This window comes from Canis lupus, chromosome 21 (genome assembly GCF_011100685.1).
Source record: "Canis lupus familiaris isolate Mischka breed German Shepherd chromosome 21, alternate assembly UU_Cfam_GSD_1.0, whole genome shotgun sequence".
NCBI lineage: Eukaryota > Metazoa > Chordata > Mammalia > Carnivora > Canidae > Canis > Canis lupus.
The window spans coordinates 29,154,605-29,172,144 of NC_049242.1; the positions used below are offsets into that span (position 1 = coordinate 29,154,605).

General features: G+C 39.0%; 1 protein-coding gene across 1 annotated transcript; it reads left to right on the forward strand.

The window, feature by feature from the left end:
- The first annotated feature begins 1,309 nt into the window (after positions 1-1,309).
- Positions 1,310-14,793, forward strand: TRIM22 (tripartite motif containing 22). Its single transcript, XM_038568855.1, has 8 exons — positions 1,310-1,512; positions 6,127-6,598; positions 7,147-7,242; positions 7,884-8,114; positions 10,870-10,892; positions 12,292-12,392; positions 12,688-12,714; positions 12,973-14,793. Exons 2-8 carry the CDS (start codon positions 6,188-6,190, stop codon positions 13,566-13,568), a joined length of 1,485 nt encoding a protein of 494 aa, XP_038424783.1. The 5' UTR covers positions 1,310-1,512; positions 6,127-6,187; the 3' UTR covers positions 13,569-14,793.
- Positions 14,794-17,540: the final 2,747 nt, after the last annotated feature.

Sequence of the window (17,540 nt, forward strand, 5' to 3'; positions counted from 1 at the left end):
TTTTTTTTTTTTAATTTTATTTATTTATTCACGAGAGAGAGAGATAAAGAGACAGAGACAGAGACACAGGCAGAGGGAGAAGCAGGCTCCATGCAGGGAGCCCGACATGGGACTCAATCCCGGGTCTCCAGGATCAGGCCCTGGGCCAAAGGCGGCGCTAAACCGCTGAGCCACCCCGGCTGCCCTTTCAGAATGCAATTTATACAAAATGGAGATGATTATAATTGCACGTGAAAAGCATCACAACTTTCTTCATTGTTAGGAAAAACTTACTTCAGTATACTCCTATATGATTTTCCAGTTCCTGCCTCATAGATATAAGAGATTCGAGAAGTTTATAAGCCACAATTACCTTACATGTCTGTGGGTTACAAACAATACCAGAATATCTGTGCTTTACTTCACCAAACATCGACTTCTCAGTTGCCCTGCAGATCTCACATCAGTTCATGTGTGAAGTTTGCCATGCTCTGCAATTCCTTCAGTCAGAGATCTCTGGTAGAGCTGCCACCACCATGAAGTTGCCCGGTCTACAATATGTAATCAGAGCAAGGACAAGATAGATAACACAACACTAAAGTGTGTGCAGGAAATAGAAGATGTTTCACTCCTGCTTTTGATTGATAGTAAAAGAAGGACAAATTTTTCCCAAAGGAAGTGGGGGAAGGTGGAAAAATTATGGAGGTGTGTTACTCAGTAAAAGATTGTGCTTGAATACTATCATGTATTAACTTACATGTTCTCACCTGCCTCCTGGTTGTTGGGTAACAAGGCACTGATTTGGTTCTACTATGATTAATTTCTAGAAGCCTTCCTTTTCTGACCTGCCTGCATAAGAAACAGAAACTGGTAATTCACCGGTATACTACTAAGATTCAATGACATTTTGGAAAAATTTTTCTCCCTAGGCTCACACTGAAGAAACTTTTAAATTTTATTTTTACTATTTACAATAATGGCTGCTGACAGTCATTATGTCTGCTCATATTTACAGAGATTTATAACTGATTATCTTTCCCATCACTGTCTGCATTGCAAGAATTCAGATCCAATCTTTCCGGATCATTATTTTATCCTTCATGACTTGCTTAGGGCTTGAATATAGGATAAGCTCTACAAATAATTATAGGATTAAATTGAAATGCTGAGTATTCAGGCTATATCATTGTGCTTCACTTTTTTTTTTTTTTTTTTTTCTTGCTCAAATATTCTTGCTGGAGTAAGCCAGGGTAGGAATAAGAATGCAGTGATTGGGTGCCTAGCTGGTGCAGGTTCTAGAACATATCCTTCCCTGGCATCCTACTTGGTGCCCTCCCACAGTTATTGTTTTGTAAGTTTCTTCTCTGCTTCTTTTCTTTCATTTCCCCTTCTCAGATTTTAAGTTTCATTTCTCACTCAGTTCCTGTAGGGAAACTCTTTTGTGGAGAGCAGTTTTCTGGCTTGGTGAGTGAATCTTGCCTATACCTGCATCTGATCTCCGCTGAATCAAGACTTCTCTACTTCAACCTAAAGGTGTGTGTGGGGCAGTTTGGGAGGGCAAAGGACAGGACGTTTGGAAGGAACATATTGAATGTGTTTGGATGAGTTTAATTTGTGGTTCTGAAGCTGCTTTAAATTCACCAAAGAGCCAGCTGGTAGGTTTTCTGCAAAAGAGAGGTGCATTGAGTCTGGGGGCACCATGACTGATAAAGAAGGGAGGTTTAACAACATCAAAAGCCTTATTTGTTTCTTGGAGGGATCATTATTTCTCCCAGTTGAATTACTCTCATTTTCTTTCTTCCTTAGTTTTGAATTTTCTACCTTGCCAAGGTGAGCCAGAATAACTTTCCCCCCCCAGAAACAGAAAATCTCTTCCTCTTTTCCTCCAGCAAAGCCCATGGAATGGAGCCCTGTTTTCCCTCTTCATAAAAGCCCAAGCTCCTGCAGAAAGCCAGCACAGACAAGAGTCCTTATCTGGACTTGTGAGAGGGAAAGGGAACTTAAGGGTTGTGCCTGGGAGAAGAAGCTCTTGAAATTCATCCTTTTAATCTTCTTGTCCTGATAACTTCTGGGAAGCTGTCTAGGACCTTTCTGATAAATTACCAGACTTTTGGCCAGCCTGATGAGAGAGGCTGGATGATTAGGCGGCTGTCCATCTTTGCAGCTCCTCCATGGTCACTTGTCTCTCTGGAGCTCCAACCACATGTTTTTTTTTTTTTTTTTTTTTTTTTTTTTTTTTTTTTTTTTTTCTGAGTGTGCATGGCTTACTGCCATCTCAGCAGCACCTGCACAATGCTCTGGTGTTCACTCCTGCTTTACGAGAAGGACAATCATTGTATGGTTTCACTCATACAGGGAATGTAAAAAATAGTGAAAAGGATTATAGGGGAAAGGAGAGAAAATGAGTGGGGAAAAACAGAGAAGTTGACAAAACATGAGAGACTCCTAACTCTGGGAAATGAACAAGGGGTAGTGGAAGGGGAGGTGGGCGAGGGGATGCGGTGACTAGGTGTCAGGCACTGAGGGGGGCACTTGATGGGATGAGCACTGGGTGTTATACTATATGTTGGCAAATCAAGTTCTGATAAAAAAAATATATACATTAAAAAAATGAACTTGTCCTCTATCATCTTAGACACACCTTCCCATTGCTTTCTAGCTCAACCCTTTACTCCATTTTCCCTGCACAGAGCTAAGGAAGGGAGTTGGTAATTTCTCAGAAAGAACTCCATCTTAATCTCTCTGAACACCTTGTAATTTGATCTCCATATTATGTAATATTTTGATGTGTAATTTCCTTTTACTTTTTAGAAGTCATTGGTCTGTGTCTTATATCTAGACAAGGTTTATATATAGTGAATATTAATTGTTTGCTCGGGGGCTAGTACAGGGCCCAATGGATGGGAGAAAGTGAATTAAAAATTTTTTTAAACATTTTAGATTAAATTCACAAGAGCAAAAGTATATAGCTCTGATGAAAAAAATTGTATTAACACTGAACATTCAATAAATACTAAGCATCTGTAAAAGATTATATTCTGGGTGAGTGGAGAGAAAGTAAATAAACAGCAAAAGGATAATTCAATATGAGAAAACATGAAAACAAAGAAACAATAGCACGAATAGACAAAAAGGCCTGCCAAAGGGCCTGGTGTCTATGGTGTGCCCTCCTAAAGGGCTTTAACAATTTAAAATAGATTTCATGGTAGGTATCAGTGTGAGAAGGTGATTTTGAGCTGAGTTTTCATGGAATTGATGGCTTTAAGATGGATTTTTGCCCAGAGTGATCAAGGAACAAATAAGGTAGCCAGTCTAAATCGGGGAGGAGTAGGAGCTGGGCTAAGGGGATGAGGCAATAGGAGGGGATGTATAATGTGAACCTAACTCAACCACCATAAAGACTGACTCAAGTTGAATGATATGTATTTGAGCAGAGAAATGGCAAGATTGATTGATTCTAAAAAAAAAAAAAAAGAGAGAGAATCGTTCTTGCTGGTGGGGTGAACAGTGATGAGAGCAGATTGTATGAGATGAATGACAGTATCAGGGAGACTGGTGGGGAACCTATTCCTGGAATCCAGGTAAGAGATTCAGTTGGATGGGATCTAATTTGAAGAGACAGACAAGGATTAACCTCCTGTCACTTACGGACATGGACTTGTGTGACAAAATGACTGCTTTGAAACAACTGGACCTCAGAGCTCTTGGGGGCAGGGTCATTTATGTGGGGGAAGATTAAACCCTGTACTCTAAAGGGTGGTAGAAGGGGGAGCTCTGGATGTAGAGAAATGCAGAGGAATTATAACACTTCTGAGTTCCCAGGTCTCTGGATGCCAAGAACAAGCCTTACTTTCCAACTGACAATTCCTAATCCAGGGAATAGGGAAAGTATTATAGATATTGTCGAACCCCCTCATAGGACTTTCTCTCCTTATTGTGAAGACACTTTCATTTTTCTTGTCTAAACTGTGCAGACACAGAAAGCCTCTGTGCAGACAATCAGGATATACTGAGAAAAGGAAACTTAGGATCTAGTAGGCCCTTACCCTACCATAGAAAGTCCTACATTTGTACCATCTCCAAAGTGAGCCTACATTTTGTCTCTGTGTCTGTCTGTCTGGTTTAGGTGGAGGGAGTTTCAATGGTGAAACACTTCTTCAATGATAGAATAAAGAATAAATGAATAGAGGAAACAGATGCACTTATATTAGTTTTCTGGGACTGCCATAAAAACACAAATCACAAATCGTTGGCTTAAATGAAATTTATTTTCTCGCAATTCTGGAGCCTAAGAGTACAAGATCAAAGATGTTGGTAGGGTTGGTCTTTCTGCAGGTGGTGATGGAGGATCTGTTCTGGGTTTCTGCTAGTTTCTGGTAGCTTTCTGGCTATCTTTGGTGTTCCCTGGTTTGTAGATGCATCACCCTGATCTCAGCTTTTGTCTTCACATGGCCTTCTCCATGTGTGCATGTCCATCTGTGTCTCCAAATTGCCTCATTTTATGAGGACATAGTCATATTGAATTAAAGCCCATCATAATGACTTCATTTTAACTTGATCATCTGCAAAGATACCATTTCCAAGCGAAGTTACATTTACACATATTAGAGGTTAGGACTTTGACATATTTTTTGTGGAACATAATTCAACCTGCAATAGCACCCAATGTGTTTGAAACAGGACAGACTTTATCTCTCTATCAATGGTCTTTGTTCTATATTGAGTCTTCTCTCCCACAACTGACAGAGAACTCAATGGAATTTATGTTTCTTGAGATCTGTCATGTGTGTGATCCTGAGTATATGAATCTGTTATTTTCCTCCCTAAAAATATAAATGCCCATCTAGTTCTTACAACCTTTACCTCCGTTTGTCTTTGTTAATATCTTTGCAAAGTGCAAAGATAACTCTGAAAGAGGATCCTGTGGATTGTATGTCCACCAACTCTACCCTTTATAAAATAATGATCTCTATAAATAGAATGATCTATACATCATTTGATTCTATTTATACATCTGAGGAAAGGATATACTCCTATTTCTCAAGGATTTTTATATAAGGGGTAAATAGGTCAAAGTCATTTGTAAACTGCAACTGGTTATAAAATTGTTAGTGATACAATTATCTGCCTATTGTGGCCCTTGCTGTTTCTATCTCCCTATTTGGGGAATGAATTTGAGGGCATGGGAAGACTCCGTGTGTGACAGATGTGTTGGGAGGTAAATTTTTCAGCTATTAGAGAACTGCTAATAAGTGGAAAGAAAAAATGAAAAGCTAATGAGAAAGATCTAGTCAATTACAGAAAGATGAGGAGTTCTAACTTTATAAATTCATCACATTTTGTGTTCCTGTGTATGATGTTCCTCTCTAGATACCAAGGAACTGTCAGTGCACGAAACCATGCCTGATCTATCCTTAGATTACTTTTTAGGAGGAAGAATAAGACATTTAAAGAAAGATGTTATATATTATATAGTAAATAAGAGAAATTTAGCAAATTTACAGCAATGTATCAATTGACCAGAAAAGACAAACCTGTATAAACAGGCTCAAAATGGGGGAGACTGCTAATGACATTCAGTTTGTTTTCAAGTGATGGAAATGTTCTAAAATTGGACTTGGGGTTGGTAATACAGTTCCCTAAGTTTACTGAAATCATTGTATTGTACTCTTAAAATGAGCGCATTTGATATACATATAACTTGATAAAACTTTTTAAAAAGGGAGTCAGGCAAATATTAGGGGTAGGATCACTCCAATTAGGAGGAGAGCAGTGCAAAAGACCAGGTGTTACAGTGGGTTTAGTGTATTTAACATGGAGGATGTATTTGGGGGTGGGAGAGTAAAGACAGAAAAAATTGATGAGTTGCACATGGTTCTTGGTAGGAAGGGCTTCAATTTGTCCTACCAGCAGAAGAAGAGAAACTAGCAAGCTTGCCCTGATGGGGTGAAATTTCTCATGCGATATAAACTTAGAGTCAAGCGTTTGAAATATTACAAAGAGCCATTTTCATTCTGCTATTGACTTACTTCTCTTGTCTGTTTTCCTTTCTGTATTGTATATTAATATTTTTCCCTGTTCTAAATCTCTACATAATCAGTATCCTTTCTACTTTTGCCTTTCTTATCAATATTCCTGCCCCTACAGGAGTCTGTGAGCAAGAAAGGCCTCAGTAGTCAGGACAAGAAGAAGCCAGGGGAACACTGCAATGGATTTTCCAGCACAGGCAAACATACAGAAGGATGTGACCTGCCCCATTTGCCTGGAGCTTCTGACAATGCCTCTGAGCCTGGATTGTGGCCACAGTTTCTGCCAGGCTTGCATCACTGCAAAGAGCATGGAGTCAGGAACCCATCAAGGAGAGGAAGGCACCTGCCCAGTGTGCCAGTGCAAATACCAGTTTTGGAATCTCCGACCTAATCAGCCACTGGCAAACATAGCGAAGAAAGTCAGGGAGAACATGAGCCCACAGAAACAAAAGCTCTGTGAGGTCCATGGAGAAAAACTCCTGACCTTCTGTAAGGAGGATGGGAAGGCCATTTGCCAGCACTGTGCCCAGTCTGCAGAGCACCGTGGTCATCAAATATTCTTCATAGAGAAGGTCATCAAGGAATATCAGGTAGGCCCAAGGGTGAAGGTAAATGGGGCATAATGGTACCTCAAGTGAATCTTTCACTTTTTAAAATTACTTTCTTCTCTTGGTCATCATAGAATTGAGCTCTGTAATCTCTTTCCATACTTTTTGCTCAGCTTCTGGGATTTAAAAGATTTTTTGTGCATTCTTTCACTTGATCAGAAATAAGAAGTTAGATGAGTGGAGAAATGCTTCCCAAGATAAATTCTGATTGCCCCTTTGAAGAGAGGGTTTCTGGGGGTACACGGTTGGTTGAATGTGAGAAATATGTCAATGAGATGAAAGGAACTTCCTTGGTGCAGTATCAGCTCTTCTAGGAAAAAAAAAATAATCCTGTTACTCTTGACCAAGGGATGGTAGCTTGTGTCACCCAGTGATACAGAATACCTCTTCAGATTTTTGTCTATATCCTAGATTCTAATCACCAATTTCATTTCTGTAACCTAGTCTCTTCTGAGATGAGTCTAACTTCTTCCCTCTATCCAGGTGCTAAGAAAGCTCATAGATTGATTCTGGTGACTCTTTTCTCACAGGAGAAACTCCAGGCAGCTCTGAAGAAGCTGAGGAAGGAGCATACAAAAGTGGAGGAGTTGGAAGCTGACATCAAAGAGAAGAGAGTTTCCTGGAAGGCAGGAAGAGATATTTCCTGAGGGAGTTCTGAGACAGAAAATGGGCAGCACCTTGGTCCAGTCACAAGGATGCTCCTTCCTCTTTGTTACTTCAGAAATAATGAATTTGAGGGCTTCTTAATTAGTCTTCATTTCATTCCTTCACTGTTGGGGATTGGGTGCCAGAGAGTAGACATATCATGAGTGAAACCAAATATTGGGAAGTGAAGGCATGGAGGAAACAATAAAAATGACTCATGAATCCCATGTCCCATATCCATCATCAAGTTTGCGCCACTAATACTTCCAGAAAACACATTGAGAAAAGCTTAGTGTTCCCTTTGTAGGAGGTGTGGGGAGATGGGCTTCCTATGTGGTGTGGCATGATTATACAGGACAGGTGTCTGCAATCCAAACTTCATCCAGCTATCACTTTGTGCCTCAGAGTGGGTCTTGATAAAGTAGACTTTAATCTATTTCTTTGGGAGAAACGCAAGAGACAATAGTGGGGAAATGGCTTTCTCGGTAGTTGCTCATTGCCTGTTCCCTATCTCTTTGAGAATTCTCTGAGGAAAATAGTTCTTGTCTTGGTTCCCAGGTCCAGACGATGTCGGCCCTTGGCCAGACACACTGACTGCCTCTTTCTCTTCTCATACCCAAAGAATCATATGCAGAGCGAGAGACAAAGGATTCTGAAAGGGTTTAATGAAATGAGAGACATTCTGAACAGTGAGGAGAAGAAGGTGCTGCAAAAGCTGGAGGAAGATGAAGTGAATGTGCTGGATAACTTGATAGTGGCCAGAGACCAGTTTGCTCAGCAGAAGCAATGCTTGAGAGAGCTCATCTCAGACATTGAGCATCAGATATGGGGGTCGTCAGTAGACACAGTGCAGGTAAGGCTTGGGTTGGAGCTCCTACATGATGAGATTCTGGGGAAACACAGAGACAAAATTTCCTTCTCTGGTGGGTCCCCACACTTTCTTTCTCACGGTGACATTCAAAGACTCTCAGGATTCTCAGTACCCCTTTTCTGACATTTGAAGGGTCATCAGGATAATTCAAAGTATGAACAGCAAGAGAAATTGCCATTATTAGTAATTTATAAAAGGAAGTGAAAAAAATGGAGAGAAATTCTAAATAAGCTTCCGTTATCTTCACTTAAATTTAGTCAAATAACACAAATCTCTGTTTATATTTGATTTTCTTGTTGTTGGTGAGTCTACACTGTGCAATACCTATGATTTTGATTTGCATTTCCCACGTGTAGACCAGTAATGCTGAGCATCTTTTCATGTGGTTTATTGGCCATTTCTTCTTTGGAGAAATATCTATTCAAATTATTTCCCTATTTTTCAAATTGAGTTGTTTGCTTTTTGTTGTTGAGTTGTAAGAGTTTGTTGTATGTTCTCTATACTAACACCTTATCAAATATATGATTTGTGAATATATTATCCCTTTTCATGAATTATCTCTTCAATCTCTTCCTGGTGTCCTTTGATGCACAGAAGATTTTAACTTTGATGTGGTCCAACTTAGCTATTTTTCTTTTATTCCTTGTGCTTATTTTTGTCATATGAAAGAAATCATTACCAAATCCAGTATTGTGAAGATTTTTACCTTTATTTTCTAACAGTTTTATACTTTCATATCTTTTTTTAAAAGATTTTATTTATTTATTCATGAGAGACAGAGAGAGAGAGAGAGAGAGAGAGGCAGAGACACAGGCAGAGGGAGAAGCTGGCTCCATGCAGGGAGCCCGATGTGGGACTCGATTCCAGGACTCCAGGATCACGACCTGAGCCAAAGGCAGATGCTCAACCGCTGAGCCATCCAGGTGTCCCTACACTTTCAGATCTTAAGTTTAGAGCTTTAAATGATCTTAAATTATAATTTATGTGTGATGTAAGTTGTCCATGTTTAATATTATTGTAAAAATTGTATTATATTGAGCCTTTTTTGAGGGGGAATAATTTGGTGAAAAAAGGAAGGTGAGGAGATGGCAGTCAGAGTGAAGGGATGGGTTGCATGGGACATTTGTTTGAAATTAATTCAATTACTTTTTTTTTTTTTTTTTGGTAACAACCTCTTGAATTATCTGTTGAACCATCCTTACTCTCAGCCCATTGTAATTGGTTAGGGTTGATAAAATCAGTAGCAGCAGGGATGTATGTTTCTCAATTCTAGGTAAATCAGAATATCAAATTCCTACATTTTACCAATGATGCAATAATTATTATAAGATATGCATCTGACCCAATTTAGGTCAATGGTTTTTTATATGCCTTAGAATTTTACTATCATGACTAAAAAGAGAAATTCTCTTTTTCAGCAAGTAATATGTCAGGGATTATCATTTAAACCAGGAGATTCAATTTGATACCATGCAGAGTCTAAAAAGAAAGTCAATATTGCAGGAAGAAAATACAATTTTGAGAACACATTCTGATGACAAGATTTTCACTTAAAAACCTAGCTATGACTAAAGTTACACCTGCCCCTGAATTTATTCTTCTTTCTTTTAAATTTAAACAAGTTTTAGTTGGGTTTTTGTCATATACATTAACAACAAAAAAGCCTAATACAGAGCATAAAACTTTATCTGAGTATGTAGAGCCAACTGCTGGGCAAGTATTTGTTGGTATAAAAGGGGTTAGGCTGGAGAGAGGGAAACCAAATATATTGGTAGGTTTCTGTTAAAAAAATAAGGCAAATAATGGCTATACTGGGAATAAAAAGCTGGCTAAAAGATGTTGAGGCTATGGACTGGACTGGCTTAATACAATATTGGAATTCAGAGTAAGATTTCTAGTTTCTAAGACAGTGACTGAGCAGATATTGGTATCATTTTGGACAATGGAATGTAAATAGTTGGGAAATAATAAGTTATGTTTCAGACTTTCTCAGGTTCTGAGGCTTATTTCATGCTTAAAAATTAGGGATATTACCTATAGATAGTGTAGAGGAGGTATATAGAATGAGTAGAGGGAAGCCAGAGAAACATTTGTTTGAAGTGCTTGTTTACTTGTACCTGCAGCAAAAGAAAGTATACTTTTTGAGAACTACTATTATTAATTACTCATATTTGACTCTCCAGAGCTTGGAATAATGTCTGCAAATATGGGTTTCATCTTTATTTGTCTCTAGAACAAATAGAAACATAATGAATTAATGAGGTCTTCTCCTGAATGTATTTTTTTTTTATGTCAAGTCTCTTATCTTCTTTTTAAATATATACCATCTCCCAGTATTGGAAAGCATTTTCTAATATCCTCACATGAGTGCTTGGGATGGTTGATCTCAGTCTTATCTTTACATTTTGTCCTCCATATTCTGATCATCAGACTCTGACCATCTAACACATTCATACCAAGAGGTGTTAGGGGTCTAAGGTGAATAAAACTTTTTAAGGTAGGAGGGCTTATAGCTCCTTGGGGAGTTCCCAGACAAAATACAGGATGCATAATTAAATTTGAATTTCAGATAGAGAATAAATAATTTTTTAGTAGAAAAGTATCATAAACATTGCAGGAGGCATGCTTAAATTAAAGCATATTTGTTATTTATCTAGAATTAAATTTTAACTAGACATTTTTATTTTCTAAATATGGCAATGCTATACGTGACTCATGTTTTCTTTCTTCTCCCCAGGATATGATTAATGTCATGAAAAGGTATGTGTGGGAGACCAGGTATGGTCCTTTTTTTTATGTGAAGACAAAGTTATCTTGGGATCAATCAGGATAAAAAACAATCACAGAGCTGGAGAATTTGGGAATTATATAATTTCAAAATTTTGATCACAGGTGAGGTTCTCAATGGAATTTGGTGATAGGAAGTCACAGAGTTAGGACCAATAAGAACATAATTTCACTCAAACCTCAATGTCTGCCTCAGTTTGGTTTCATATTTCATAGGTGTCTATCTTATTTCAGAGAAGATCCCATCCTCCATCTGCCAGGCCCCCAAATTTTCCACAAGGATAACACTCTTGCACTTATTTTTCTTCTGTATGTTAGAAGAAACAAGATCTTTCTAGTGGTTTTATTTGGATTTCCAAAAAAAAAAAGCTCCAGTCTTTAAGAATAGTGGCTTTCATCCTGGTGCCAATAATTAATCTCTTCTTGCTTACACATTTTAGCATCTTGTAGAAAATATAGTCTTCTTGTGTCTAAAGTTGTCTATCCACCTGGCAGCATCTAGTTCTTTCCAAACACATGAAACTTTTAATTTGATTGTCATAATATCTCCTTTTCTAGATGTTTGTAATATTTCCCCAGGGAATGTAACCTTAAATATTATTATCTAGATATATGTCTGGGGATAGCAGGCTTTGGAGATCCTTCAACTTTTAATACAGGAGCTATGTACTTGATAACCTAAATCTCTCAGTAACCAGGGTCTGGAGCATCTTTACTGACCACGTGCCTGGGAAATTCCATCTTTAGTGGTGGAACCACTAAGATGACCATGACTTCTTCATATATCAGACGCTTTTTAAAATTTTTTTATTTTTATTTTTTTTAGATTTTATTTGTCAGTGTGTGTGTGTGTGTGTGTGTGTGAGAGAGAGAGAGAGAGAGGGCACAAACAGGGGGAGCAGAAGGCAGAGAGAGAAGCAGGCTTCCTGCTGAGCAAGGATCTTGGCTTGGGGTTTGATCCCAGAACCCTGGGATCATGACTTGAACAGAAGATAGATGCTTAACTAACTAAGCCACCCAGCTGTCCTTAAATACTTTTTTTTTTTAGAGGCATCAAATATCTTTTAAAGGCACCATGAGTTCACCTAGTTTTATTATTTTTAAGAGGTAAAGTATAGGGTAAATTTTTCCATTTTAGAAGGAAGAGTATGAAGCTCTTTGAGGTGAAGACCTTCTGAAGATCACATGGAGGGTAAATGGAAAAGTAGGCATGAGCATTTTTCTTCTGTTTGCAGCACCAGGATTCTCCCCTTTTCCCCCCTTCTCCAGTGGAGAGAATTTAAGTGTATCAGTGGGGTGAAAAGCGAGGGAAACAGTGGTCTTGTAGAGACACAAGGTCAGAAGTGAGGTGATCAATTTTTGTCTTCTCTAGGAGTGAGAGCTGGACCTTGAAAAAGCCAAACATTGTTTCCAAGAAACTGAAGAGTACATTCCTAATTCCGGATCTGAGTGGGATGTTGCAAGTGTTTAAAGGTAAGAAGAGTAAAGGGGAAGGTTTTGGGTGTGGAATTCTTGTGGTATTAGGGCAAAATAGGGGAGAGGATGTTGTTTCTGGATGAAGATCAAAGAGAAGATGTAGACTTTATAAGGAGAGGTAGAACTCCTGAAGGTGTGATCAGACCTAAGGGGGAACAGTCAAGGTGTCTGCTTCATCATCTTGTTCATGAGTTCATAGCCTCACAGAGCTGCCCTCCCTATCCCCATTCTAGTGAAAAGACAGGTATCAGTGTTTACTCCTTTGCTTCTAACGAAATTTTTGTCATTTCAGAGCTGACAGAAGTCCAATGCTACTGGGGTAAGAAGGAACTACAGTTTGTTCTAATCACTGTGTTCTGATTCCTTTTTAGAAATTGTGGTTACTATCAGGTCCCATGGTCTTAGTTTCATGTGTTCCTCTCAAACACACATGCATACAACAGTTCTTGAGTGTTCTACTCATCTCTGACCCATCAACATAAGTTTCTCCCAGTCACTCCCCAATATTCCACCTCACAGTGTCTCAAGACACATCTACTCTATATCTGTCACCTGACCCTGTCATTTTTTCTTACAGTGGACGTGATGTTGAAGCCAGTCAATGCTATTTCGAATATTACCATTTCTGCAGATAAAAGACAAGTAACAGTTGTGCACAACTTCCCACTTAAAAGTATATATCCATTTGATTTCTCTGCTTTTGATATTTTGGGCTGCCAACATTTCTCCTCAGGGAAGTACTACTGGGAAGTAGATGTGTCTGGGAAGATTGCCTGGATCCTAGGGGTGTACAGTAAAGGAAGAAGCCTCAAGAGAAAAGGGGATTCTGGGTTTTTTTTTGATCCAAAAGTAAATCATCTAGATGTTTACTCCAGATTCAAACCTCAACTTGGTTACTGGGTTATTGGGCTACAGAATGAATCTGAGTATAAGGTCTTTGAGGAGTCTTCCACTTCTGATTCCAAGGTTTTGACTCTTTTCATGCCTGTTCCTCCCTGTCGTATTGGGGTTTTCCTAGACTATGAAGCACGCATTGTCTCATTTTTCAATGTCACAAACCATGGGTCACTCATCTACAAGTTTTCTGAGTGTCAGTTTTCTCAGACTACTTATCCATATTTCAATCCTTGGAACTGTCAATACCCTATCACCCTGTGCCCACCGAGTTCCTGAACCTTCTTAGCCCCTCATCCACTTGTGTGTAGCACCCTTTGTCTTGGGGCTTATCTAAACCTGAGCTCATCTGCACCATTAGGAACACCTCTTCCTTCTTTTATTCATCTTTCATTTTAGAATATTTTTGGAACAGTCTGCTAGGACTGCTGTAACAAAGTACCACAGAATGGGTAGCTCAAACAACAGAAATGTCTTGTCTCACAGTTCTGAAGCTTGGAAGTCTAAGACCAAAGTGTCAGGAGAGTTGTTTTTTTTTTTTTTTTTTTTTTCCTGAGGGCTCTGTCTATTCCTTGCCTTGTATATGGTTGACTTCTTTCTGTGTCTATTCATATCATCTTCCCACTGTGCATTTCTGTGTCTAAATCTACGTTTTTCTAAGGACATCAGTCAGATTGGAGCAAGGACCACCCTAATCACATCATTTTAATTGCCCCTGTAAAAACTCTATCTCTGAAAGGTCACATTCTGAAGTATTAGGGGCTAGGACTGTGACATATGAATTTGGAGGGAATAAAAGTCAAGTCAATAGTCTTTTACATGCCCCTATTATCCAGTGAAAGCTTGAGCCTTTTTCTTCCTAATATTTTGTTTTCATTAGCAGAGAATGTTTTTTTCCTTATTAGTTTTTCTTATTATTAGGAAAGAATGTTTATTTGCAAAGGGAACACATCTAATCCAGAAAGAGCAGTATTGCTGTACCTCCTTTGACATTTCTTTCCCTCATTCCCTCTGCTGTTTAATAGAATTAACAAAGGAAAACAGCAATTCTCTCCATGTGCATGGGACATAGGACCTTACATAGAAATCTGTCAGTAGGTGTTGAATCCTTCAGAGTGTGTTGCTTTACCAACGGCACCCTTTTATGTATCACAGAGTTAAAGCTGAAGTGCATAAATAAAATATTTACCAATAATAGATTGTTGGTGCTCAGAGTTTCTGAGGTCAAATCCTGTCTCTTTACTTTCAAGCTGTGTAAACCTGAACAAGTTACTTAGAACCTCTTGGTCTCATTTTCCTAAAGTAAAAATTGATGTCAAAGATTGTACTCATTTCTGTACTGAGAAACGAAATTTCATTAGTTGTGAAACATTTATCTAAGAGTTTTATATGTAAGAATAAATATCTGTTATTGATGAAAAATATACACTGTATCGATGAGGTACAATTTTGGCTTGGTTTGGTTTGGTTTGGTTTTGCTTTAATAAAATGATAATTGACTCTGTTGAAGTCTCATTTCTCAGATCCCAGAACCCTACTGCAGACATTATGAATTTTCATGATGTGTCCTATAGAGGTCAGGTCTAGGCTTAACTGAACTTATGAGAGACAGCCTTTTGCTGCTCAGTCCTTTATCTTGTGGTGAAACACCTGAGTATGTCACTGCGTTTGCCCACCCTCTGCACTTTCCTCTCTCTTTCCCCCTTCTTCTTCTCCCTCTTCTTCTTTTCTTCCTTCTTCCTCTTCCCTCTCTCCCTTCTTCCCATCTTTCTCCTTCTTCTTAAAGAATATGAAATAAAGGGTAGAACTACTCAGGATAGTGAAGATATGGTTTGTTCTTTGAGAAGCATGCATTAAAAATTAGGGCAGGCTATGCCACTATATAAAATTTGAATCAAGATTTGCAGATCTTTAGATAAAGAGGAGTATTTTGGCTATGCTGGAAGAAAACGAAAATGTCTGGCATGGGATCTATGTATATATCTTTACATGTCTATCTATACATATGCACAAATACACACATATATGTATACATATGGGTATATGTACATGTAATCATTTGTATAAATACATGTATATATATGTTAACATGATCCTGGTTAGTCTTCACAAATATCCTAAGAGGGAGAAATTTATATCAGGAGGTTAAAAGAGTTTATAAACTAAAAAAAAAAAAAAGTTTATAAAGTGTTATAATTTTCTCCTATGGACCAAAGGCTAATGAGCAAGGGAGGCAGGATTAGTACCAGCTGTGTGCTACTCCAGCTTCTGTGGTTCTCCTCTGTACCACACCCCAGAGAAGGCAGCAGCCTGGCTCCCACGGATGTGGGGAAGAAGGGAGAGTCAGGAAATTCTACCTGCAGGGGAAGCCTGGTGCATCTTAGGGAAAAACTTAGGGGCCATTAAATGAAATTTTATACGCTCAATCCATCTAGCCTAAATGAGATGGAAGTAAGTCATGACCATAGGCAATATTATGTTGAGCTTCTTCATGGCCAGCATGCTATTGCAGATGACATGAAGAAAATATCCCCACCCTTTAGTGTAGATGATAAAGGCTAGAATTGGAGGTTATAAGGCTGGACTCTGAAAACAGATCAAATTTTGTGTAATGAATATATAGCCTCTTTGTGGCCCTTATCAAATACACTGAATACAATAAGAAAAAGTGGGAATTGGTAGCCAAGGAGCAGGGTCAGACATTAGTAGATGGAAAATTACTAACATCACTAAGAAAATCCCAAAGAGGTAAATATTGCTAAAAATGACTGACAGAAGTTTTGTCAAAGGGCAGGCCAGGGTGATAAGGTATTGAAGAGTGTTCAGATCAGAGGCAGGAATTTCCAGAAAACTCAGCAGGATTCTGGACCACAGAGAAGAATGTCAGAAGTCTGAAAGTCAGGACCCAGTTGAGGAGAGAGTTCAGAGGAGCCTGAGTGAGTTCAGTCAAGGAGAGAATCGTTGGCAGCATCCAGGCCTTTGTACGAGCCTAACAACAGGCAACTGTCTCTGGGCCCCTACAGCCTTCTATTGTGATGGCCCCCACTGCTGAATATATTGTATTCAGTATTGATATTGTATTAAGTATTCCGTATTGATAAGGCATCTGTGCACACCTTTGCTAGCCTCTGCCCCCAAACCGTTATAGGGACATTTTGGTGGGGCATGTGGAAAATTGTAAACATACTTGATTCACAGGCTATAGCAAATGGCCTGACTGTTTGATTGGACCTCTACAGAACCTTAGGCTAGCATATAAAACAAGCCTCCCCATAGAGATGGGGAATTTGGAGAAAAGTCCATTGTTCCTATTATGTTTTTGTGATCCATGTGGATGCTCAGCAGAGAGGACCCCATGCTTGGCCAAGGAAACAATTGATGAATAGACCATGACTGTCAACTAAATGTGGAGACTACAATGTCCTCTACCCCAGAGCAAACAGTATGTGACCAATTTCTTGAATTCAGGTGAGGATGGCCTTTGAAAATCTAGATTCCATCTTATGTCAGGCCTACACATACACACTGCCCTGTGAGAAGATGCTAAAAGAGTATAAAAAACGTGTCCTATCTTACCTATCAGACTCTGCATCACTGCTCAAGGACAGATTCCCCAGGGCAAGGGGTGGAGTACATTCTTGGCAGGTGGAACATTCTGCCTCACAGCAAACCTCTTGTCCCATCAGAGGATCTCACGTGATCCTGCATAAGTTGACACTTTCATTGCATGTGTCCGAGCCATCCCATGCATTCCATTGACTCCAGTCTCACTATCCAGGCCCTCCAGTGCCACGTTTATTTCCTGTCCAGGTTTTCTGAGCACCTTGCCTCTAATAATGGCCTTGTCTTTGTAGCCCAAGCTACAGATCAATGGATCTCATCATGGGATGTATCATGGACTCCCAGTATTTTAATGGACAACTAATAGATGGAATTTTGCAGCTGATGGTAAGAGAGAGCCAACCCCACCCTGGAATACACATCTCAGACAAACAATCTGGGTTCTCAAAGCAGCAGCAAGGTGTCCTTTGTCCCCAAAAGGACACTTCTCACTTGCAACTCATGTTTGACCAGGTTTCTGTTCCCTTCCTTCACTTCTACATTCTTTTTTTACCATTTTGATATCTCCATATTTGAGAGGGACTCTATAAAGGCCTTCTAATCCCTTACCCCTTCTAAAGATTAAAATAGATAAGAGACTAACATGATAGCAAGGGATGAGAAATTCAAGATATTTGTGCTAACCAATTC